This window comes from Aotus nancymaae, unplaced genomic scaffold (genome assembly GCF_030222135.1).
Source record: "Aotus nancymaae isolate 86718 unplaced genomic scaffold, 86718_ANA_hifiasm-v0.15.2.pri h1tg000002l, whole genome shotgun sequence".
Lineage (NCBI taxonomy): Eukaryota > Metazoa > Chordata > Mammalia > Primates > Aotidae > Aotus > Aotus nancymaae.
The window spans coordinates 19,951,453-19,968,748 of NW_026988413.1; the positions used below are offsets into that span (position 1 = coordinate 19,951,453).

Consider the following 17,296-nt stretch of genomic DNA (forward strand, 5'->3'; position numbering starts at 1 on the left):
AGTATGTCACTTTGCAATGACTTTGGGCTATCATTAATGTAAAGTTGCTAGAGTGCTCTTTTTTTTGCCCCATATCAGATTTTTTCCTATAGAACCTCCCATTGGCTTTCTAATTAGATTCAAACTTTTTAGGGCTCATTTTTGGGGCTGTTTCTCATCCTAGTTTAGCTCATGTTGCTTTGGAGAATTACTTCTATTCTGCTTGAGGGCCCCTCTCTAGACCTCGCCTCCCTTGCCTTTATTCAGTCCTAAGGTTTCTGTCACCTCCTACCATGTCTCTGGCAGGCACCTTTGTTGTCCTTCATTCAGATCTCACCTCAATGCTCATTAATTTCTGTGTGTTGGAACCACCTCCATAGATGCTAAGGACAAACAATGATGAATTTTCCTGACAACTTAAATGCCCATGACTTCTCCTTCCTTACTCACTTACTTTTTTTTTTTGAATATATTCCAATTTTCTTTCCTCATGGGTAGTGTTGCTCTTCTTATTTGACTGTAAACTCAATGAATAGAGACATTGCCCTATTCTGGGCTGTGCCCTGGCACAGAACTGATTCTTTCTATACAAGTCTTACTGTTAAATTTGCTGCAGTATGTGGTGTTGGCAAACAAACTTTCATTACACATCTTTGAATCCCATTGCAGCCTCATTAATATTGTTCCCTGTTGTAGAAGATAGGTCACTCCTGGTCTTTTTCCAAAGAGATTCAGCTACTAATGTGCTGGAAAGATGGCCTTTTGTGGTGGTCTCACAGGGTGTTCCTTAAAGACTGTGTTTTGAAAGCAAAAGAATAAAAATGATAGCATAATTTTTCTTAGTCTTCTTTTACAAATCCTAGGAAAACAGATAATTCACTGTTGATTAAAAAAGAAAACAAAACTCCCTGGGCTTTCCAAAATCTGGTTCTATTACTTTCTATGTGTCCTGACCCTGCTATTATCTGTCATTACCCTTTACTAAATCTCACTATTGATTGTAATGATGTAATCCTTTTGATTCTTTTGATTTCTTTGGAATGCTTTGTTGGTGATAATTATCTAGTTATCTTTTGAAGGTTGATTGTAAGTGGGCAGAGGAGATGATTTTTTTTTTTTTTTTTTGAGTTGGAGTTTTGCTTTTGTTGCCTAGGTTGGAGTGCAATGGCGTGATTTCGGCTCACTGCAACCTCTGCCTCCCCAGTTCAAGTGATTGTCCTGTCTCAGCCTCCTAAGTAGCTGAGATTAAGGCATGCACCACAATGCCCTGCTAATTTTTTGTCTTTTTAGTAGAGATGGGTTTTCACCATGTTGGTCAGGATGGTCTCGAACTCCTTACCTCAGCTGATCTGCCCACCTCAGCCTCCCAAAGTGCTGGGATTATAGGCATGAGCCACTTCGCACAGCCGAGAGAATATTCTTTATTAAAATTTACCTACAACATTGCGTTGGATTTCTTTTGGGGTTATAGAATATTTAAGTTAAAATATTAACACATTGTAAAATAAAAAACTAACAGGAGAAAAAAGGAGTTAGAAAAAGGAAGAAAGCTGATGTCCTAGTTTACTTTTATTTTGAGATGGAGTTTCACTGTGCCACCCAAGCTAGAGTGCAGTGGCCTGATCTCGGCCCACTGCAATCTCTGCCTCCCAGGTTCAAGCAATTCTCCTGCCTAAGCTTACTGAGCAACTGGAATTAAAGGCATGTGCCACCACACCTGGCTGTTTTTTGTATTTTTACTAGAGATAGGGTTTCACCATGTTGGCCAGTCTGGTCTCAAACTCCTGACTTCATGTAATCCACCTGCCTAGCCTCCCAAAATGCTAGCATTACAGGCATGAGCCACCACGCTTGACCACTAGTTTACTTTTAAGTGGAAGGATGAGAAGTGGCCGTCAGACAAGGTGATGTGTCTGGCAACAAATGAAGCTATACATATTTAGGAATTGAGAAATCGCTGACTCTGGTCTTTGAGTAGTAGTCTATGATAGCAGAATCAAAAACTCAATTGTACCTATTGTTAAAATTTACTGTGTTTAAGATTTCTACTGTACAAAATTATATGATCTGGGTTATACTAACGCCCAGTGTAACCAAGAGGCTGGGTTGGTACACTGAAAGTTATTGTAATACAATTCTCCTGTGAGGATATTGTTACTACATTTGTTTTTAATTTGACTAGAGATCCTAATACTTAAACAAAAGTCTTCTCCTCTACCTATAGCTTGTTTTATCATTTTGGTGGCTTCCTCTTGCAAACAACTGACTGGTGACTGGTTTCCCTGAATTATGGACTTACCCTAAACATTTCTTACGATTACCAGTTGCAAAATGTTAGAATGTGTTGTCACTTTTTCAGTTGGTTCCTAGAAGGTTAGTCTTAGGTATGTTACTTTAACCTGTGTGCTCTAGTACTTTAAATGCATTTTTTGTTTGTATTTTTGTTTGCCCAACCTGTCAATTATAGCTACTTAGGCCTGGACTGTCCTGGATAGAGCTGTTAAAATATTCACCAGTCCAGCCTTCTTACAAGCTAATTAAGTCAACTAAGTGCTTCCTTGTTTTTCCAGACTTGTTATGTCAATCCTGAATTTCTGGGTTCATTGTGGGTGCCCTAAATCTTAGGGTGTGACTTTCGCAGCATCCTGTAACATCCATTCCCCAGCCAGCACAACTTTACATAATACTTATAAGAAGTTCATTGCTGAAGCCTTTCCTTCACCTGGCAGGGCAATTTGATTTTCTATACCCTCCCTCATCTGAGCCAGAAAAGTATGGGATATGGAGATCACTGAAACTACATCCCTTTGGCCCAACCAGGGAACTATTGGGAAGGAAGGTCTGGGTAGTACCACCTAATGACCCCATAGTATTGTTTGACAGTCTATGTAGCCAGATAAGGAGGCAGTGTAGTACCTGGCTAAAGAGACAGGCTTTCTCATATGTCATAAATATTTCACATCCTGGATCTACATCCTGCTTTTATTCCATATTAGTCATGTGGTTTTGCTCAAATTACTTAATGTCACTAAACCTCAATTTCTTCATCCTGAAAATGAGGATGATAATAATAAGATTACATATCTAATAGGCTTATTGTAAGCATTAAATTAGGTAACATAGACAAAGACCTAGCACACAGTTTGCTTATAAACATCAACGAAGAAAAGAGACAGTAGAGTAGGAGAGAAAATGTGCAGGAAAGAGTGACAGCAACCATCAATGTCAGCTAGCCAAAATGGGCATATAGATTTTTTTAAATAAGTAGACCTCATATGTCTCATTTGCATGGGGTTTTGGGATGATTAAAGCCTATTGTTTTCTAGGATTACTTGAAATACACATTTCCTACAGGTTACATCCCAATGACAGAGAATGACTTGTGTATTAGTCCATTCTCACATTACTATAAAGAACTACCTGAGACTGGGTAATTTATAAAGAAAAGAGGTTTCATTGACTCATGTTTCCACAGGCTGTACAGAGCACATGGATGGGGAGGCCTCAGGAATCTTACAATCATGGCAGAAGGCAAAGGGGAAGCAGGCATATCCTACGTGACTGGAGCAGGAGAAAGAGAAAGCAAAAGGGGAGGTGCCACACACTTTTAAACAACCAGGTCTCATGAAAACTCACCATCATGAGAACACCAAGGGGGAAATCCACACCCATGATCCAATCACCTTCCATCAGACTCCTTCTCCAACATTGGGGATTACAATTCAACATGAGATTTGGTGGGGACACAGATCCAAACCATGTCAACTTGTATCATTCTGAGTAACTGTCACTGTAGCATGGTGGTAGGGTTGGCAATTCCAAAAGCCATGGTTTGGAGTCGCTTGCTCCTGGCCTGGGTTTCTCCATGGAGTGGGCTGTGCTTGGCTGCCTTCTAAGGCCTCTACTGCTCCAGACACTTACAGGCCTCTGAGCCAGAAGAGACCACTGAGCAATGAAACACAGGAGGGAAAATTAAAATACCACCTTTAATTTTTGGAAAGTATTTTGGAGATATTTGTGCCCTGCTGTCTAAGGAGTTCCTGTATACATTTCTGCTTATGAATTCCAGTGTACTGTTTCTGTTTGGGATGACAAATGGGGTTCCTGCTGCCACACCTTGCCACAGACCCACTTCTTGAAAAACACTAAAATCCACTTTGCAAGTCTATAAATACTGCAGGCAGGCAGCTTCTAAGTTCTTTGGCAAGGGAATAAAATACTATTTAACAATGCAGGTTCCAGCTTTTCTCCTGACAATGCAAAGTCCCAATGATTATTGAAAAGGGAATTTGAAATCCGCCAGAATCCACTCAGTTTTCCTTGTCTGGTGACATTTCCATTCTCTCTATTACCCTCACAAGTGAAGACAATTGTTTCAGCCATTGAAAAAAAAAAAAAGTGGTGTTTTATAAGACTGAAAGAAAGTCATTTAAACCATGACTGTTACTGTTAACTGTTTGCTGTGTTTCTCTGACTGTGTGCCTCTCTAGTCACCCTATCTTCCTGAACTATCCTGTGAGCTTTTTCACATTCTCACTAAGCGTGGCCTACCCAAAACCATTCTTCAAGCATCTGATTTCCCAGCTGTCTTTCTCCAATTTATTTTAAACTCTTAGTTCTCTTTGGGGAAGAGGGTGGTAGACTTGTATGAGGATACAGTCTGAACGAAGTCTCCAGGTGATTTTCCTTGATGTTCTGGGATGGGAGGTAGGGGAGCGGAGGCAGAGTCTGGCCTCACATTACCTCTGAGTCCTGAATGGGATTCTCTCAGCATCTCCTTTTCACCCTATTCCTGACTCCCTCCTCCCTGCCCATTTCAGAGGTCCCTGTTATCAAATGGAAATGATTCTCATATCTTCCTTCGTTCTGTTAAGCAGCCTATTCTCTACAGAAATATCTACCTCCATCTTTTCTGCCAATGCAAACTTTCCTTTTTGGAAAATTTCTTATACCTTCTCTAGGAAATCATTCTTTACATCAGTCTGTTTCTTTATCAATCGGGACTACATTCACTTAGGTGTTTAAGTATATGTGTATTAAGTTTCTAGATTTTTTTTCTTGAGAATATATGAGTTCCTATGAAGAATGAAGGTTTAGTCTTTATTTCCTTTCCCATCAACTGGACGACAATAAATTATGATCGTTAATAAATGTCATCGAAGACTTACTGATACACTGACGCCTATTCCATTTTGAATTAATATTTTCTGTCTTGGGCATGCTTCAGAAGTAACAATTTACATAATAATCTTTCTTCTAAGATATGATATTGCTTAATGAATTTAGCATAATATAGTGAAAGTTAAGATTTATTTTTACTTTTCTGAAATAAAATGCTTAATTTTTCTGTTCTTCCAAGTATTCTCTGTCATATGCTTATATGGGGTAGATTCAAAATTAGTGTTTTAACCTGATTACAAATGCAAATAATCTATATACTTTTCAAATTGTATTTATTTTTTAGTTGTACACTTTTGCTGTATGTGCATTTTGCTGGTACGTCTCTGAACATGACCTTTGCTAAATTAACTCCTTCTTGACTTTACTTTTGTGCCAGTGAGGAGTGTCTATCTATTCTTCTTTTCAGTTTAAAAGACCTTTATCTTATGGAGTGGTCAGTTTGCTGCTAGGCACTGAGAAGAAATTTAATGGGTGTCCTGATCACTGTATGACTCATAACCTTATAATCTTTCTGAGCTGTGCTATGTACTCAACTGTACTTGGCTTCTGACCTTAAACACCATTTTCCATGCAGTCTTGTTGTTTGGCTAAAACCAGTAACCATCCATTACTCTCAGGCCACATCAGACCTGCTTATGGATATCACTGAGTGAAATATGAGTGCGCTTGTTCATCCTAAGGTCATTTCAGAGGTCTTGAAGGACACTGCTAAAACACATCCAGTGAATTCAGGAAAGCTGATCGCAGGAAGAACGCCTGCCTGATGTTGAAGGAAAGGGTGTCTGAAGCTCTCTGTGCTTCTCTGTAAAAATCTCAGGAGCTACAGGCCAGCAGCACTTCTCTTTTACATGGCACCTTCCTCTCATCTGTGGGGATAATAAGGACTTTGTTTATTAGTTCTTCCATTTCTCTTATCCTCTCAGGATTATAGCTTTATCATCCAAATGCCAGAAATGTAAAACTGAACAAAGTTAGGCAATCTAAATTAAACTCTTTCAACATTGTAGGGATGAAGGACCTTCAAAGTACTAGAATTAAAAAAAAACAAAACTCTTTCATTGCTACATCAGTTTCCAACACACATATTACTTCATTCAGACATTAAGAATGGGGAAAGAGTGATACTGTGTACTGTAATTATTTTAGGTTCATGATTAAAATACTTTACATATATGAAAACTCCTCTCTGGGTTTTTATGCAAGCTTAATGTTTACCAAACAAATTAGTTAATAGGATTCTATAATATTGGTGTTGAAATGAATTTCTATTTTTCTAGTTTTAAGGGGATAGCTGTATATTACATTAGATGGTGGTACTATATAAAAATGTTTTCCCATTATATCCAAAGGTGATGGTATTAATTTATTGCAAGAGAAAGCGTTAATATTGAGTTACAGAGATTTTCAAGAAGGTATTTTAAGACCCTCTACTGGTCCTTTGTGACTAGTGGCACATATGTTACACAGTGGGCTGAAAGTGACATGCTATGATTCTGGAAGAGTGTGAGCCCATTGGCCCTGTAACCCATGAGCTTGTTTTCACTAACCCAGTGCTTAAACAAAATTAATTCACCCATGAGGTTTGCTTTAACACTGATCTAAGGCTTACTGTCAACGTTCCAGGAAGTAACAAGTGTCATTGCTGATATATAGCTCTGATTTGACTCATAAACATTGCTGATCTAATGAGGTAGTTGCAGTGGTGTTTTGCTGTGTTTACTAGATGCGTCTAATAAACACCATGAAATTCGCAAAGAGATGTGAAGATATTTGCGACTTCAAAATTGATTGCAAGGTATAGCAGGGGTCGGTAAAGTGAGCTTTCTTTCACTCCCTAGAATGTCTTCCTTAATCCAAAGTTTCAAGTGTATCAAAATGATAGCCGGCTGAATCACCAGGTCAAAAGGATCAACGAACTATGTATTAAAGTGCTTCATTTATTTTCTGTACCTTGGAGATTGCAGTGAAAGATATAGTATGGATAAAACAAAGAGAAAAAAATGTCCTCATGCTTATGACTTAATTGCAGAAGTAGAACTTAGATATGTGAAACAATTAAACAATTTCACAACAACAGATAAGCAAATGGGATGCTTTGGAGAGACATCTGGTCCCTGTGCTGTTTATAGCCAATTCCAGTGGTGAACAAAAGAAGTAGAACTGACTGCTTTTGAAGGGAGCACATCCTGATCCTCTGGCAGCAAGGTAGAGGTTTTCTGCCAGGAGGGAACACTAGATGGAGGCTGTTTGTTTTTTCTCCAAACAGAAATCTCTTCCATGCTAATAGGAGCTTCAAAAGGATTGCTACAGCAGATGGAAAGAACCAATATATATTCATGCATTTAATTAGCAGGAACTAATTGAATTTGGGGATTAACTCTGTCATTAGAGAGAAACAAAACCTATTTATGTCTCCTATCTATGGTTACACACTGTAAGGTGGATTTGGCACAGGTGGTGTTTGAATATAAGGCCATTGTAGTATTCAGTGGCCTTTTGATGCCACTGATGGATTAATCCCAGGGATGATGAGAAGATAGCCGTGTGAGATCTGGGCTCTGCACCATGTGCAATGGAGGAGAAACTGGTAGGTAGAGTGTGAGGGGTGCAAACCTAGAATTCAGTGAGTGTTTGACTGAAGGAGGAAAAAGGGGAGAAGATTGGAAGAGTCTCTTCTTTCACATCTTTTTTTTCTCTTTTACTTTTGTTTTGTTTTTTGAGACCAAGTCTTGCTCTGTTGCCCAGACTGGAGTGTAGTGGCGTGATCTCGGCTCACTGCAACCTCCGCCTCCCTGGTTGAAGCAATTCTCCTGTCTCAACCTTCTGAGTAGCTGGGACTATAGGCACATGCCATCACGCCCAACTAATTTTTGTATTTTTCTCAGAGATAGGGTTGTATCATGTTGGCCAGGCTGGTCTCGAACTCCTGACTTCAGGTGATCCACCTGCCTTGGCCTCCCGAAGTACTGGGATTACAGGTGTGAGCCACCACACCTAGCCACATCTGATTATTAATAAAGGTTAGGGACAGACTCACCTAAGACAGAATTTTTAATTCAATCCAACAAGCACTAGTTGTCTGCCTAGTCTTCCTCCTGCTTCTTTTTTCTTTCTGCTCCAAAAAGCTGTTCCTCCAGAAAAGCAGTTTTCGGCCTTTTTAATTTTTCTGCCAAGATACTCATGACACAAACCAGATAACATTGTATGCATAATACATTCCCATAAGTGACATAGGTAACAAGACTGTTGGTCATATCCCTTCCCCAACACTAACAAGTCAACACTAGCCCTCCGACTCAAAGCACATCACAGTTCAAGTGTGTGACGTGACAGTTTGTACTTCTTAAAAATAGCCATGGCATTTTCTCCCTCCTACACACTCATCTTGCAATGTGACTCTGATGCTCTTTCCATTGGTGGGGTCTATGATCTCTCTCTCCTTGAATATGGGCAAATGTGGGACTTCAGCAGGAATGATACCTTGGGATTTCCAAGGCAAGGTGAGTTGATCACTGGGCTCTCTTGGGATGGATGCTTTTGGAACCCAGCCAGCATCTTATGAGGAAAACCAGGCAGCACATGGGAAGCCCAGGAATCCCACATGAGAGGAACCAAGGCACCCAACTGAAGCCACTACCCAGTTACTAGCCATGTGTCTGATCATATTGAAAGTGGATCTTTCAGCTCTTAGTGGAGCAGCTCCAACTGCTGCCAGGTATAACAAAGACAAACTGTCTCTGCAGAACCCTGCCCCAAATGCAGATTTTTCAGCAAAAGAAAGAATTGGGTTTTAAGCCATATATTTTGCTATGTGATAATAGATAGTTGACAGAGTTGCGTGTCATTAGAAGAATAATCTTAAATCTGTTCTAATATGTTATTTTAAAAACCTTCAGTACTTTAACTTTTATTAGAACAAATAATTTGTCACATATCTTTTTACTGGTTGTTAAAAAGTCCTGTAAGTCTAGATTAAAATGCAGAGGTCTTTAGAAATATATGTAATTCCTTCTTTTCCTCACCTCATCTTGGGCTTATTTGGTATGGCTGTGTAGAATAATATTAATTACAGTCATTTTTCTTGAGCTGCTTCCCATTTATGCCTCATTAGCATAATCCACAGTAGTCGTCCATACCAGTGTGTTAGATTACCTTTGCTATGTTTGACAATTATACTAAATTTCATTTTTGTGAGCTAAGCCTTCACAGTTTGTTGCTTATGTACCATGGCTGGCTGCTCACAAAGTAGAAAAATTGGACAGGATGTTTTTGATAAGGTAAATACAGGAAAAGCTATACAGAAATATGTATCTCGGAGAGTGAGCTATTTGGGCAGCTATGGTATAAGCTATCTGGTAGCCATGCAAGAAGTAATGGATTGAATAAAGGCAAACTATGAAGACTCCAGTATGATCAGATCAAGAGACTTATACGTGTAACATTTGCCATGGATTGTGTCTCCGTCAGCATATACAAAAAGTTGGGACTTAAAACTGTAAATTTACTTTAACTGCATTTTGTACGTCATGTATTCATGGAACTTTTCCTGGAGGTTATTATTTTCATTTTCGGCTATGCTGCTCCCAGTTAAACACAGGAGAAACAGCATTGTATGGTGGAAGAAACTCAGACCTGGGGAAGGGAGGCAGCAAGTAAATGAAACGAGAGTCCTTTGTCTTTCAACTAGATTGCTAATTAATCTGTGTGATCCTGCAAAGGTCAGTTCAGATCTCAAGCCCCAATTTACTCATCTATGAAATGAAAGGTTAGACTGAGACCAAATACAGCTCTAGATCGTACAGTATTACTACTTTTCAAGAAATAGTTTAGGGTTATGACTCTTGCTTTGCGCATGAAAATATTTAGGAGTAAAAGTTCACAGAACCTGGCAAAGCCAGATATATTTATGATTCTCAATGAATCAACTGGTGTTTTTCCCTACATCTCTACAAGCCATTCTTTGTTTAGCAGTTTTTTATATTTACTTTTATTTTTTTCTTCTATGATTTTGGAAAAAAAGAGTTAGATGACTGCTACAATGGGCGGGCAACAAACAATTTGGTAATGGGATATTATTTTTAAAACTGAAAAATATATGAACGATTAAACTTAAAAAATAGATATAAGTGCTCAGAGTTGTGATTCTGCTTTGCAGTCAAATGCTCTACCACTGGGCTGCACACCCAGAGTTGTGATTCTACTTTGTATGTAACAATGTAGTTATTTCAGTTGCTTCATTGAGAATCACAAATATGTATATGACTTTGCCAAGTTCTGCATACTTTGTATTCCCCAATATTTTCTTCTGCACAGCAATAATTACAACCTTAAGCCATCCGCTCAAAAGTAGTCACATGCCAAATTCTACCTTAGTCTGAAATAATCTTTTTCTGTGTGATGGGGCTAAAAACATCAGTACTCCCTGCTGCTCTCTGCAGATGACCAGGTACCATGATGGTTAGATTCTCTGTGCCTTGAGCTTATTTGCAAGGCAGAGCCTCAAAAGAACTGCTTTTCATTTTTCCATGGATAAAACTGGAGCTTGGTAAATTAACTTGCCCAAAGTTATAGCAGTTAGTGGCACTCACAGGACTTAAACCCAGGCAGCCTGAATGTGGACTCAATTATGGTATATCCCTTCCTAATAATAAGCCAGATTTTGTTTTGTACTTCTTGCCAAAATGTAAGCTCCGTGATAAAGTTTGTTTTGTACATTGCTGCCTTCTTACTGCCTTCTTTTGGGCCTGGCATGGTGGGAGCAGATGAGCGTCTTACTCTGTTCCTGCTGCTAGGACAAAATATCTTAGACTGGATCATGTATAAATAACAGAAATGTATTTCTCATGGTTCTGGATTCTGGGAAGACCAAGATCAATGTGCTAGCAAATTTCTCTCTGCTTCAGAGATGGCAACGTCTTGCTGCATCCTCACATAATGGGAAAGCAAAAAGAAATGAAGACTGTGTCCTCACATGGTGGAAGACATGGAAAGGCCAGGCAACTCTCTAATGGCTTTTCTTAGAAGGGCATTGATAACCCTTCATGAAGCTAGAGCCTTCGTGACTTAATCATTTCCTAAAAGGCCCCACCTCTTAATACCGCAATGAGGATTAAGTTTCAACATGAATATTGGAGGGATACAAACATTCAAATCACAAAAGCTGTCTTCTCCCTTTCCTGATTCCACACGATAGAAGCCATCTCTTCTTTCCGCACATGAATGTCTGAGCACATCCAGACTCATGGGAGCATATGAGAGAGGCTGTGAGAAGGAAGATGCAGTTCCTTCCTGGAAGTCTTGACTTCTCAGTTCCAGCTTTCTGTCTTGGTATGTGTACTGAACAACAATTTATTTGAAGATACAGCACAGAAGGAAAAATAAACCATTTCTTATGGAGTAATGGTTCAATTTATAACCTGTGAAAGTGACCAGTTTCTCAGTTCTCTACCCCCTTACATTCCTGCCTTCATACGTTTCTGTGATTTAATTTTCCAAGAAACTTATTCATATACTTAACAACTTTTATGTCCATTAACAACTTGGCTGTCCTTGCTTCTTTGAATTTTGGAGCATCATTTCCTTAGTTTGAAGGAGTTTTGAGAAAGGCAAGAAGACAAGCTCCGAGCTCAAGAAATTATGAAGAATAGTATTGTAATCATAACAATTCATTATTTGTTTTTAAGCTCAATCCTTCAGAAGGTTATTATCTGAAGTTGAATAATAATAGATTCAGGCCCTTTTTATGTGGAGGAAATCTTAAACAACTGTGTTCATAGGAAAGGACATTAATCAGAAGAGAGAAGTGAGACTTGTTCCTAATAATGTTTGCATAATAGCTACCCTTGGGTGTATTGCATGACTTAAAATAAATATTCATGCTCTTCACATCCAGTACAATTGGAAATTATTCGTGTTTATGATTCTGTCATATGATCTTCTACCTATTCAAGGGGACTTCAAACTGAGAGGCTGTTGGAAACCAACAAATATAAATAACAATGCTTGTGACTGATACGGGGTAGAAATTAAAGAGGCTATTAATGCTGGCTACTGGGAGAAAAGGAGCGGGTAGAAACTTAACTGTTTCTAGAGGGGGAGAAACAGACTCACACTGGCATGCTTAAGGACATTTATATGCTCCCCTGGTTTGCTTTTAGCTCTTCAATAGCTTCTCAATCACCAGGAGAATAAAATTTACATGCCTTATCTTGGTGTCAGAGTCGCCCTCTGGAGTGGTTCCTGTGAAGCTCTGGATCGCATTACCTGAGACTACTCTCCACCTCAGATGTGGCAACACAAAGATCTTTACAGATTCCCTCAGACACCATGACTTACCTTTATCTCTTTGTTCACATCCTTCCTTGATCTTGCAAGAATTTTTCAAACTTTCTTTGCTCACTAATCCATGTATCTTAGAAGAGTCAGCTTAAACTTCACCTGCTTCAAGAAGCCTTCTATGAACTTTACACCTAGTCAAGAATTTTAGCCAGACTGTCCTACTTTTATTAATTTATATATTTAGTGATCCTTAAATAGCCTTTGTCCTGGGGAGTTTTTTCATCATCTTGCTTTGTTGCTTACATGCACCAAATTTTATAACATAAATGCTTTCAGTTAATTAATTCATTTTTCTTTCCTTTTCTGTCTTATTTCTCTTTTCTGTGTTTCTCTCTCCTTTTTATTAACTTTTAAATTCTGAGAAATGTTTCAATACAGATACAGTCTTGATAACATTGACTATGGTTTTTTTTTGTTTGACTTGGGTTTTTTTTTTTTTTTTTTTTCAGGGAGTCTTGCTCTGTCACCCAGGCTAGAGTACAGTGGCGTGATCTTGGCTCACTGTAACCTCTGCCTCAGCCTCCCAAGTAGCTGAAATTACAGACACCTGCCACTATGCTCAGCTGATTTTTTTGTATTTTTAGTAGGGACGGGGTTTCACCAACTTGGCCAGGCTGGTCTTGAACTCCTGACCTTGTGATCCACCCTCCTTAGCCTCCCAAAGTGCTGGGATTATAGGCATGAGCTACTGCTCCTGGCCAAGAACATAGGCTATCTTTTGAACTTCTCTGTGTTCAATACAAGGCTTTGCATTAACTGCTCCCTCATGCAACTTTCCTAACCTTATTTCTCTCCTATTAGGGACATTCTGCTTCCATCAGGAGAACATCCTATAGTATCAAAGTCCAGACTGATTTGTCCTTCTGGAACTTAGATTGTTAATACAGCTGTCACTTGATATCTGTGGGGGATTAGTTCCAAGATCCCTTGCAGATACCAAAAGCTACATATGCTCAAGTCCCTGATCTAAAATAGCTCAGTATTTGTGTATAACCTATGCACATCCTCCTCTATACTTCAAGTCATCTCCAGATTACTTATAATACCTAATATAATGCAAATGTTATATAAATAGTTGCTACATTGTATTCTTTTTAAATTCATAGTATTTTTTATTGTTGTATCATTATTATTATTTGAATATTTTCTATGTGAGGTTGGTTGAATCTGCAGATATGGAGGGCTGGCTTTACTTTCTTCAGCCTCTCCTTCCCTGTCCTTTGATGCAGGGTTTATATCTTGGGGTTAAACACCACATCCTTGGCTCATTTATCTGTACTTCTAATCTGTTGGGCTCTATATTAACCAAGATATGTCTGCTTAGCTTCACATGCCAATTTTACCCTTATTGGTAGGCTCTTCTGAAGGTTCATATGTCTTTTTCATGTACTTACATGCAGTCACAAAGTACTGAAAACTGTGCCTTCTGTTTATATCACATATCTATTTATAAAACACGTTAAAAATTTTATTCTGCTGAGAGGTGAGCAGTGCAGCTGTTAACCTCATTTGCAAATGAGAGAACTGGTTCAAAACAGTTGAATAACTTCCAAAATGTATGTGTCCAATAAGTTGTAACAATTAGAATTAGACTCCAGTTAAGAGTCTTTTTTCACATTACAAACCTGACAACAGTGTTTTTCTCACTGTCTGTAGGCCTTGCAGAGCCTCGTAGAGTTCTGTGCGTGGTGAACTCCCTGAAGGCACTGGACAGAGGCTCTAATGGAGGTCTGATGGTGCTGATTTGGGCCACTATACCCCAAGAGATTTACTTTAAACTCCACTGTGGACATTTTTTTTTTTTTTTTGAGATGGAGTTTCGCTCTTGTTACCCAGGCTGGAGTGCAATGGCGCGATCTCGGCTCACCACAACCTCCGTCTCCTGGGTTCAGGCAATTCTCTTGCCTCAGCCTCCTGAGTAGCTGGGATTACAGGCACGCGCCACCATGCCTAGCTAATTTTTTGTATTTTTAGTAGAGACGGGGTTTCACCATGTTGACCAGGATGATCTTGATCTCTTGACCTCGTGATCCACCCACCTCGGCCTCCCAAAGTGCTGGGATTACAGGCGTGAGCCACCGTGCCCGGCTGTGGACATTTATAAAAGGAAGAGTGAGACACCATGTTTTCATAGGTTTTTTTTTTTTTTGACACATAACACTTTATTAATTCCCTTTCTCTCATTTTCATCTCTCTTCTCCTTTTCTCTCTTTGCTTTCTTTTCAGTCAGTTCAACAATTAATTAGTGTGTACCTACAATGTGCAAAGCATTATGCTAGAGTTCCAAGGGGAACGCCAAGAGGATGTCGCTTATAGCTTGTTATGGAGAAGAGCTTTTCTTCTCTCTTTTCTGTTCTCCATTTTTCTCCATTCTTTTCTTCTTCCTACCTTCTGTTTCCTCCGATGTCAGGTAGCCCTCATTATTTCTATAAATTTCTAAGGCTTCAGCTTTGGTCAAAGGGAAGGCACTCAGCCCAGGGCCAGTGAGTGAGTTTAACATGCTTATGGTCCTTTGCATCTGCTCACCCAGGACTCATAAATATACAATATAAAAGCTTTGGGGGTTTTGCTCAGTGAAAGTCGGGGACTCCATGTAATTTAATGCATGATACAGCACTTTTGGCTAACTCTATATGAGAGACTACTCAAATAAGGATAAAATGTCACTTTGCAAAAATGCATTTAAATTATTTTTCTTCTAAAACTTTGTGACTTTAAATCCTTAAAATCTATTTTTTGAAAGTCAAAAAATAACAGATGTTGGCGAGGCTGTGGAGAAAAGGGAATGCTTATACACTACCGTTAGAAATTTAAATTAGTTTAGCCACTGTGGAAAGCAGTTTGGAGGTTTCTCAAAGAATTTAAAGCAGAACTACCATTCGACCCAGCAATCCCATTACTGGTATATACCTAAAGGAAAATTAATCATCCTACCAAAAAGACACATGTACTCACTGTTCATCTTAGTACTATTTAGGATAGTAAACACATAGAATCAACACAGGTGCCTATCAGCAATGGAGTAGATAAAGAAAATGTGGTACATATACACCATGGAATACTACACGGATATAAAAAAATAATGAAATCATGTCCTTTGTAACAACGTGGGTGTAGCTGAAGACCATTATCCTAAGTGAACTAATGCAGAAACAGAAAACCAAGTATTGCATGTTCTTACTTGTAAGTGGGAGCTAAAGTTTGGGTAATCATGGACATAAAGATGGGAACAGTAGACACTGGAAACTCCAGAAGGAGAGGGGGAGGGGGATAAAGGCTGAAAACTTCCTGTTAAGTACTATGTTCACTCTCTTGAGTGACGGGATCAATAGAAGTTCAAACCTCAGCATTATGCAATGCATCCTTGTAACAAACCAGCACATGCACCCCCTGAATCTAAAATAAAAATGAAAATTTAATATATATATGTAATTATAAAATCAAGATATTTATTTCTCTAAAAGGACCATTTCCAACCTGATGCAAATAGTTTCCTTTAGGAACCATAATTGTCATTGGACACTCATATGCTATTTTTCCCTTTTGTCATATTTTCTCACTCACTATTCATGCATTCATTCATTCATTTTGAGACAGAGTCTCACTGTGTCACCCAGGCTGGAGATTAGTGGTGCATCTCAGCCCACTGCAACCTCCGCCTCCTGGGTTCAAGTGATTTTCCTGCCTCAGCCTCCCGAGTAGCTGGTATTACAGGTGTGCACCACCACACCACCTAATTTTTGTATTTTTAGTAGAGATGGGGTCTCACCATGTTGGCCAAGCTGGTCTTGAACTCCTGACCTCAAATGATCCACCTGCCTTGACCTCCCAAAGTGTTGGGATTACAGGCCTGAGCCACTGCGCCCAGCCTCTCATTCCTTTTCTATACCCCACATGAGAATGAGATGCATGAATCATTAGACATGTCTGCTTTTTCTCTAAGGCTACATATTCTTAAAAGTAGTTTAAGTTACCTATTACCTTTAACCTCTTTTTTTTCATAAGAATCATCAATAAATTAAATGCCAAACACATGGTTGTTTTCTCGAGAACACAATTAAAATAGACTTGATTCCTCTTTGCTGTCTCCAGTCTTCTTAATATTCCTAGCAATAGGTATTTATCATAAAACACAAATGGACTAGTGACTACTTAAATCCCAAGAGAGCAAAGTAGAAGGAACTAGAAAGAAGGAAGCAAGTGCAATCATGATTAGGCACCTACTCTGCATCCGTGGCTGGGTTAGGAACATTCACAGGACTTAATGAACCCTTGTAACTACCCTACTAAGTTTAAACTTTCTATTTTACCAATTTGGAAACTGAGATTCAGAGGGGTTAAATGATTTGCCCAGTGTCCTACTGCTTAAAGTTGACATTTGAACCCAATATGTGTGACTCCAATGCTTTAAATATTTACTGTACCAAGGCTGGAGGGGGGCACACATGGGTTCTGGAAGGATGCATGGAACGGGTACCTGGGTGGGGAAGGGCCTCAGTCTGCTTGACCAAGATATTTTCCTTCCCTAATTCCTGCCGCAAATGTAGACTACTTGTCCAAAATATGGATCCAACTTTGTGTGATATTTTAATGAAAGGGTCTTCTACTAATGAGACATCTTTCTTTTGTCTTTCACAGCAATTTTGCAGGCAGTAATAGCTGGTGATCTTATGAAGGTAAGATATCTTTCTACCAAATCTTTGGCGACTCCTTAAGAACTTTAAGTCAACATCATTCCTCACCAAATTTCTATGTTCCCATCTATCATGTATCATCCCACTGCCTGCATTGGCTGAGT

The 17,296-nt window shown here is 39.1% G+C and overlaps 1 protein-coding gene across 4 annotated transcripts in view; it reads left to right on the forward strand.

Annotated features, from left to right (window-relative positions):
• The window catches only part of DGKI (diacylglycerol kinase iota), a 445,642-nt gene that overhangs the window by 403,476 nt on the left and 24,870 nt on the right, over window positions 1-17,296 (forward strand). For all 4 annotated transcript variants that reach the window (XM_064373122.1, XM_021674149.2, XM_064373130.1 and 1 more), the window contains one exon: window positions 17,137-17,174. In XM_064373122.1, the coding sequence (XP_064229192.1) occupies window positions 17,137-17,174 (38 nt within the window). The remainder of the gene's footprint in view (window positions 1-17,136; window positions 17,175-17,296) is intronic.